Genomic DNA, 8,790 nt, shown 5'->3' with positions numbered 1-8,790 from the left:
ATAGATTACTTTTATGCGGGCTTTTGCGGGCGGGAGCGGGACAAAACATGAATGTCGCGGGCGGGAGCGGGACCAGATAAGATATATTTCTGCGGGTGCGGGACAGAATCAGGCAGGAGCGGGACTGAAAAATCCGTCCCATGCAGGTCTCTAATATTATGCGATTTCAATTTTTCCTTTCTCTTTGGAGTGTTACCATGCGATTAATCGTGCAGCCCTAATAGAAGCAATCAAAACCAACAAAAGAGCAATAATATGCAAGTGCTATATTAGTATAATATTATAGTGTTATATTTCAATTTCACAAAGAAACATGCAGAATTTTGTCCAAGCAATAATAAAAGGACACATTTATTTATAATTTGTCTTAAATCTCATGTTGTAAAAAAAAAAAAATCGTAAATCGAATCGTGAAATCAAAATCGCGAATCGAATCGTGAGTTGAGTAAATCGTTACATCCCTAGAACCCACTATTTCCTAAGAATGTGTCGATTAATGTAGACTGACGTTGTTCAGATTACTTAATTTAATAATAAATAATGTAGTGTAGTGCACAGACTTTATAATCATTGTGAAATTGCTGTTTATTTTGCTGCACCGGCAGTTATAGGGTTAATGCGGGAGAGACGAGAGAGTTAGTTAGGTTGGTGCGCCTGTATACAGCTGTTCTGTGTTCTGATTAAAAGTTAAGACAGAGCGTCTTTTGTCTGTCATTCTTCAAACATTACAGTAGACATATTTTGGTTTACAAACTGTATTGTCACATTAGCACTCGGCTAACATATCCACCATTATTGTTTTAAGTGTTCACAGTTTAGCAGCTAAACTTAAGCTGTGGGCACAATTTGCTTGCATAAGTGTTTTTGTATTTTATGTCATTATTATAAGAACTGATTGGAGCACTATATTATTGTTTTATGTAAAGGTGCTTTGTCAAGGGTAGCGCTCGCTAACTTGCTCAAGGACTCCTCTCTGAGCCAATCACAACAGGCTTGGCCAGCTGACCAATCAGAGCAGAGTAGGCTTATGGAAGGGAGGGGTTTGTTCCGAACTTGCTTGGAGCGAATAGTTTCGAAATCATTGGCAAATGACTCTATTGTTAAATGTATGTTCTGAGAAAATTACTGTTTTATGACATTAGATGCATTTAAACCAGTTGTAGGGGACTCCAACACAATATTAGGATGCTTTAAAATACCATATGACCTGCTCTTTAACTAATCGCACATTTATATTAAATCAATATACTAATCCATAATAAGCTTCAATATATTCCACGCTCAATCATAAGCATAAAGTTTGCCACAAAGCACAGGCAAAAGTAGCCTAATGATTATTAATGTATAGAAAAATTAGACATTTTAATTATTTATTTATAAACTAATGTTTTCTTGTTGGCTGCAAGATGAAATTCACAGTGCTGCTGATTCTTATCTCCACAGTACTAGATGTGGCTTTAGAGAGAAATGAAACCTTCAGATTACATAAACAGGGAGTATTTAATTTTGTTTTTAATTGGTTCGTTTAAAAGTAGACATTTCAAGCTTTCTATAGACATATTTCTTTTGTAGCCTATGTGAGACACATGCTGAGTTTTGGTTCTTTTTTGAGAAGCGCTCCAGTTCACAGAGACGGCAGAAAGCCCATCCTGTTTGTTTTCATTATTTTACAAAAGCACGTTTTGTTGTTGTTATGAATTTACATATATAAAATCAGTTTTGAACTGATTTTAAATGGTTTCATTTTCAGGAAAAAATGCAAGTGATCGCGCGGGCGCCTCCCTGTCATGCATACGCATTAATATTCTGCACAAACACTTGAATATGGGCCAAAAATGTAGCACATTTATGTAGGTTAACGCTAGAGTTTGGAATCCACATTAAAATAAATCTTCACCAGTCTACATCCAAGACAGATACAGTTATATAACCTTTAAATTGAATGCTATTTGACATTTTAAAATTATTTAACAGACTAACGCTGCTCCAATTCATTGATCAAGATTAAACGGATGCTGCTGGGAAAAAAAGATTTTAATGACTTGCTTATGCATTAAATAACTAAGATACAAAAAAGGTTAAGTAAAATATGCTGATAATAGGCATATTGTACAAATATTTATAAAATAGACTCGGACTGCGAATAAGACTGCATATTCACGTTTTGCATCTGCATAACAAAGTGAAAAACAATAAATGATAACCCCACATGTGCACTGAACATGCAAAATCTTTCACTCTGCTTGCATGCAGCGCATAGCGATATAGTTATTTGAAACACATAAAAGGTTTAGATAAGATAATATTGACAATGAACATTAAATTACATTTGAAACATTTTGGGCTATTTTTCCTTCAGTCCGCCTGTGCATTTCTGACCCGCACAGCAAATGCGGTCTAAATCTCTGCAATGTTCTCGTTGAGAATGCAATTTCTGAAATGTTACAATATGAATTAATTTCTAAAATGTTATACGGAAAGCCTGAAACAGATCACAACAGTATAGACATACACAGGCTATCAGTCATCAGCAACATGGTAAACATGGTCACGTCCGTAACGCATTATTATGGTTGATGAGCAAAGAATGGAAATGAACTGTTGATCATAATTAGTATGGCTATAAGTTGGCTTTGTACAGAAAGTTTCAAGTTAATTGCATTAATAATTACTATATGATATAAACTTAATCATTAAAATGTTACGGACATGACACAGTGCTGAAGCGTCCTGACCTCATAAATCTAGTCCTTATAAATCCAAAAATCATCGCTGTTTAGACAGTGAGTTTATTTACTTTTCAGACAGGGCTCCATCTTTCTACAAAATACTTACTGTTGACAAATTAATAAATGGGCAGTCTTTGATCTCTCATTTGAAAACATGAAATACAGTCGAATGAAAATTTAATTTTTCTTTAGGTGCACCCCCTCAATGTGGTGGATAAACAGAGATTTCCTTAAAATTTCTATTAAAGCACATTCATGCTGTAAAATACAGACCTAAATGCACAAGTTAAACAGGGTTTTATTCTTTTGGTAAAAAAATAATTTTTTCATGGTAAGGATGACTTTTGCATGGAATTGCCCATATATCTCCAAACGTGTGGTGTAGATGGGGCAAATATCACTTCAGGATAATAAAAAAAAAGTTGCTCTCTGACACTGCTGTCTTTTTATATATTTGCAGAGTCTATGCTCAATCTGCCATATTATATGCCAGAGCCCAAAAGTATTGACCAGTTCTTCAAGAAAAAACCTCGTACTGAGGGTCGTGCAATGGCTTTGCTCAAGTATGAGATCAAGTCTCTATCACTAATGAACTAATTGATCTCCTGTATATGTTCATACAGTAGAAATTACCAGTGTAATCTTTTTTCACTTGTCCTTAAGGTCTGCCAAGTACCAGGCTTGTATTTTAGAGCGCACTACACAACCACCTTCAGATCAAACCACAAGATCTCGGCACATGCTAGAGCAGGACTCAAGCCCTCCAACAGAATCATCTCTGGGTAACCAGTCCTCCACCACATCCCTACCTCTAGAAGACACAGCCACCAGCACTCATCAGGACAATCCTGCCAATGATAGCAACCCACAGACCTCAAGCGAAGCAGATGTAGAACATGACATAAGCACTGACGAACCCAAACCTGTGGGTCAAGAAAAAGAAACTCCCATTGAGCAAGAAACTGAGGGAACTAAACACTCCGACAAGGACCAAGAAGAGCAACAGGTCTCAGTTGATCAGGCCCAGACTGCTGCTCAGATGCTCAAACCACGCAAGGATAAACTAGCCAGATTAAGAGAATTTGGTCTAGATCCTCCTCCTGTGGCAAAGTTGTGTGCAGATGATGGGGCTTTTGTCCAGTTGGAGCCACCTCAGGAAAACCCAGGTGAGATTTCTGGATTATCACTTTTTAAATGTCCTTCACCGTTTTCCACAATTAGTGATTGATTTTGTGTGTGTAATACAGCTCTGAAAGCACTACAGGAACGCTTCATGAAGCACATCCAACCTGCTCCTCGCCCTAAAAGGGAGCGCACATTGCAGCTCAATGTGGTGAGGAAAGACAGCGCCCCCTCAGGACAGGAAGAACTACGCTCTGAATCAATCACAATAACTGTCAATGAGGGAGAGGATGAGCCTGCAAATGTCAAACCAGGTACAATCACTATTTTTACCACAGTGCTTTGATTTCCAGGTATGGAAGCCGTTTTAATGTTTTTTTTTATTACTCATTGTTTGCATCTTTGTAGGTGAGAAACTGGTACTGTTGAAGTCTCGCTTGCTACAAGCCATGGCCATCCGCAGGAAGGAGGAGAGGGAGCGCAGAGCTGCTCTACATCGCCTTGACAATGAGGATTGTGAGGAAGAAGAGGAAGCAGAGATGACTGAGTCAGAGGATGAAGAGGTACAAAAAATTGGCATTACTTTTGGATTGGTTAATGTTTTAAAAAAAAATTCCCCAGATCTACTACTCTTTAACATGACTTTTCTCATTTTATAGTCAACAATTTTAATTTTATTTCCATTCATTTTTTTTAGGGTGTTGATGAATTGTTGGATGATGGTGGTGATGATGAAGTGGAGGAGGGAGAAGAGGCAGTGGACAAAGAGGAAGATGAAGTTTCAGTGAAAACATGCCCTTCCCCTGGCTTCAAAAGTCCCTCTCCAACTCCAGCAGACACTGATGGAACATTGATGCTGTTTGCTGGCAACTCCTGTTCCCGCACAGGGTACGTGTATGTTTCCTAATTGGGCTGCAACACACTTTCTGTAGTCCATACTAACTGAATGTCTTTTTCTGTCCAGGGATGGTGTAAGAAGATTAGGCCCAGCTGGCCATGAAGCTGACAATAAAATGGGTGAGTTACATACTCTGTTTTACTGTTTCTTATTTAAAACAATAAGTTATTATACCTGTTGCTCCAACAACTGGTCACTCTTTTAGTATTGGTAGTATCAAATATATGTGAAATCAGACTGAATTTTTGTTATTTTTCACAGAGGAGGATGACACCCTTTCATTGGCTAAGGACAGCAGTCATAACAGTAGCTTTGAGCTGATGGGCTCAATGATCCCATCATACCAGCCAGTCAATAGAGCTGCAGGCAGAGGTCTGTCCAACAGTGCGTTCCGCTCTCCATCTCCCTGCCTCTTCAGATCCAGCTTCCTTGGCTCTGCTTCAAAGGTGAGGGTCTCTTGGAACTCCTGAAATGAAGTTTGTTTGGCCTAATTTTTGCAAAATGTCACATCATTTTACCGCTGTTTAGTTAAATTTTGTGAGAGATATCCAGTCATTTCAACAGCCATGCAAGGGCAAAAAAAAAGCTCCCACACAAATTTCACTTGTGCTCAAGTTATTCTTGCAAATTTGCAGTTTTGGCCAACAAAAAGCTGTGCCTTCACTGAATGTAACTAATGTGTCTTCTAAATCTTAAATGCACATAACAAGGTGACCGTTAAATTTGAGTTGTAAATGACAATGATTTGCCATGTAAATTATCTTTTAAATTTGTAATTTAACAGACACTAAATATTTTTTCAGAGCTCAGGTAAGATGTCCGAACCCTCCCTCTCCCTCCCTGTGGAGGATTCTCAAGACCTTTATGCTCCCTCTTCCTCGAGTGAGTCCGCCCTCCCTTCGGCTGGGGACTCCCAGGGTCGCTTCTCACTGGAGGAGGACACCCACTCCCAGCTACTGGATGCCGATGGCTTCTTAAACGTCGGTCCCCGCGGTGTGCCAAGCCGTTCCCACAAACGGCAGCTTATACTAGACAGTCTGGATGAAAATGCCATGGATGCTAACATGGGTGAGCTCCTAGGGCTCTGCTCAGGGGGCTTCGGAACAGGGCAGACCCAGCCAGGGGCTTCTCAGCCTGCAGCAGAGGATGAGCTGCTGGGGCTGTGCTCTGGAGCTTTTTCCACACAGCCTGAAGAGCCAGTCGTCAAGCCCAGGGAGAAGAACAAGACCATTGAGCCAGAAGTGCAACGAGGTGAGAGTCGAGGCAGCTCAGAGACAGACATGGACCAGCTGCTGGCTCTCTGCTCTGGCAAGTTCACAGGAAGCCCGTGTAAGTCTTGTGTTGTTTATACTGAGGGTTAAAAGGATACGTGTTAAGTTTTGTAGGTAACAAACTCTATCTAATCTGTTTTTAGCTGCGTCGTCGCTGCGATCAGTCTCAAGTCCTGCCTTTGAAAAGCCATCTGAAATGAACAGGTACTAAGCTATAATCGATGTGCATGGATTCATTGCATATCCTTGAAAATTATAGTTTGTATTTTGTTGCTCCAAATACTAAATGCTTTATACCCTCATACTGTCCCCATAGGAACAAGAACATAGAGGAAGAGGAGGAAGGTGACTGTGAGTTCCGGCTCCTGTCAGATGTAGACAGCCTCAGTGAAAAGGTACTCAGCAGATAAAAGATCTTAAAAAAACATTTGTTACTTTGCCCAATGTGTTCAACCAGTGGTGTGAGTTTAGGGTGGGACTACCTGTTTGTCCAGAAAATGGGGGAGTGTTTTCAGAAAAAAAAACCTGGGTCTTTTTTTATGAAATAAAAAGAAATCTACACTGCAGCGGTGAATGTGAATGTTTGCCTGTATTTGTTACTACTCTTTCAGTGCTTAGTGCTGTAAACATTTGTTTTTAATTTAAGGATGAAAATGAGGATAAATCAGATGCTGAAGAAGAGGAAACTGAGAACGAAGAGGAGGAGGAGGAGGAGCAGGAAGAGGAAAGGGAAGCGGTCTTTGGACGACGCACTGGCAAAAATAAAATGTATGTCTATTTTTGTTTTTCAGAGATATTTATGAACAATGTAAGTCGTTTAAAACCATTTTAATGTGGTAGAGGTTGGGAATTACTGCTTAATGAATATATTTCATCTTATGTGACCGTGGTTTTATGTGTGTGTATTGATATCTATACATGTTATTTGTGTCCCAACAGCCGTTTAGCAGAGTTTGTGGAATCCGAGGCAGAGTTGTCTGGCAGTGATGTGGGCAGTGAGGATGAGGATGATGGAGGTGGTGATGAATACGAGGAGGAGGAGATAGAAGAAGATTTACCATCAGATGAGGAACTGATGGACCAAGTTAACAAGATTCACATGTAAGAAATGTATCTTAGTCCTCCACTGACTTGCTCTTTTAGTAGGTGGTGGAACAGGTGAGTACTTGCAAAAGCAGCTGAAATGCTTGTTCGGTAGCTTTGCGTTTTACAGTTAACAGCACAAGTGGGCTTGTCTGCTGCTAGAAATTGTTGTAACCTCAATGTGCCACATGGGGGAGCCAACCTATTTATCAAAGCTAAGCTGGGTACTTCTGTTATGCCATGTGATCAGTCAACTCAACAAGTGTTATAAATGCCTTAAACCTGGTTGCTTTTAGAAATAACTGCACTTCTTCTGTAGACTGTCATAGTCTTTTACTAGGAACATGAGGCTCATTATATTCTTCCTACAGGAAGCAGGTCTTGGATGATGATAAGCGAAGACTGCGGCTGTATCAGGAGCGTTACCTCGCTGATGGAGATCTGCATTCTGATGGACCTGGACGAGCTCGGCGTTTCCGCTGGAAAAACATTGGTGAGTTCAGCATGTGATCTGGATCCCACCCCTCAGTAAACTGATGTTGAGTGTTTGAACTTGACCGTGCTTCTTGTAGCAGCTAACTGGAGTAGATGTGTCTGACCTGTATTCATGTAGTTTTTTTTTTCCCTGTTTGTTTTGTCCAGATGATAACTTTGAGTTTGGTGGAATGGGTCCTGATGGAGATGAGGAAGAGGAAGATGAAGAAATCGATCAACTAGAGTTGCAAAGACGTAAAGAACGGCTAGAGAGGGAACAGTGGTTGAGAGAACAGGTGTGTGTAATGCCCGGTTCAGACTGCACGATTTTAGCCCGATTTTGCCACGATTTGCTTGACGTAGGGTGTCGTGGGGATTCGTAAATGACAATGGGCAACGGTACATAAGATTCCATCGTTTCAGCACGTGTAGTCTGTCATAGTGGATGACAACCAAAATGTTCAGCAATGTTTACACTCTTGTTTTCGGAAGTCAGTCGCTAGTTCCGCTTTCTCGATGACATCACGTGCGTCGTTAAAGACGGCACGCGATGAATGGTCGGGAAGCAACGAGTAGTCTGACATGTTTCTTGTCCACGACACGACAAGATTTTCTATCTATCGTGACCAACTATCGTGAACGACAAAAATATTGTGTAGTCTGAACCCAGCATAAGAAAAATAAATGCTATGTGTTCATGCTTGTGTGCATGTGTCTGACTTGGATCCTGTTCTGTAGACTGAAGCTCAGGCCAAAAAGGGAGAGGATGCAGATGATGTGGAAAAGATTGAAGAGGAGGACAGTCAATTTATGAAGCTAGCTAAGAAGCTAACGGCTAAGAACCTTCAAAAGAAAGGTACTGAAATGCTCTGAGATTGTAAAGATTGCAGAATCACTATGCACTAATTCAGGTTTTCTGACAGTATTTAGGACTGTAGTGCTGATTGACTATTTGAAGAGTTTGGTTCCAAAACACGATAAACTATTTTTTTAAGCCATTTCACTTTGAATACACCCGGCATCCTAGTTTTCCTCATCTATTTTGTAATTTGTGATCAACAAACAACAAACATCATCTGCACGATAAATCGCATGTGATTGTCATGCGCATCTCGTCAGTAAAGCCGGTTCTGTGAATCGTAAATCTCCATCACGTGCTTTCAGATTGAGTGGCATTTAATACACAGAGCCGTAGATCACTGCTATATCGCGT

At 40.2% G+C, this 8,790-nt stretch overlaps 1 protein-coding gene across 3 annotated transcripts in view; it reads left to right on the top strand.

Moving 5' to 3' along the window:
- clspn (claspin) overlaps positions 1 to 8,790 on the top strand; it is a 15,351-nt gene that overhangs the window by 4,619 nt on the left and 1,942 nt on the right. For all 3 annotated transcript variants that reach the window (XM_016441960.1, XM_016441961.1, XM_016441963.1), the window contains exons 7-21: positions 3,190 to 3,292; positions 3,393 to 3,895; positions 3,977 to 4,165; positions 4,260 to 4,414; positions 4,549 to 4,739; positions 4,816 to 4,868; positions 5,011 to 5,195; positions 5,553 to 6,078; positions 6,164 to 6,224; positions 6,337 to 6,415; positions 6,667 to 6,788; positions 6,960 to 7,121; positions 7,475 to 7,596; positions 7,746 to 7,873; positions 8,316 to 8,433. In XM_016441960.1, the coding sequence (XP_016297446.1) occupies positions 3,190 to 3,292; positions 3,393 to 3,895; positions 3,977 to 4,165; positions 4,260 to 4,414; positions 4,549 to 4,739; positions 4,816 to 4,868; positions 5,011 to 5,195; positions 5,553 to 6,078; positions 6,164 to 6,224; positions 6,337 to 6,415; positions 6,667 to 6,788; positions 6,960 to 7,121; positions 7,475 to 7,596; positions 7,746 to 7,873; positions 8,316 to 8,433 (2,697 nt within the window). The remainder of the gene's footprint in view (positions 1 to 3,189; positions 3,293 to 3,392; positions 3,896 to 3,976; positions 4,166 to 4,259; positions 4,415 to 4,548; positions 4,740 to 4,815; positions 4,869 to 5,010; positions 5,196 to 5,552; positions 6,079 to 6,163; positions 6,225 to 6,336; positions 6,416 to 6,666; positions 6,789 to 6,959; positions 7,122 to 7,474; positions 7,597 to 7,745; positions 7,874 to 8,315; positions 8,434 to 8,790) is intronic.

Source organism: Sinocyclocheilus anshuiensis, unplaced genomic scaffold, assembly GCF_001515605.1.
Source record: "Sinocyclocheilus anshuiensis isolate Anshui unplaced genomic scaffold, SAMN03320099.WGS_v1.1 scaffold195, whole genome shotgun sequence".
Classification (NCBI taxonomy): Eukaryota; Metazoa; Chordata; class Actinopteri; order Cypriniformes; family Cyprinidae; genus Sinocyclocheilus; species Sinocyclocheilus anshuiensis.
This window is presented reverse-complemented; position numbering and strand designations above follow the sequence as displayed.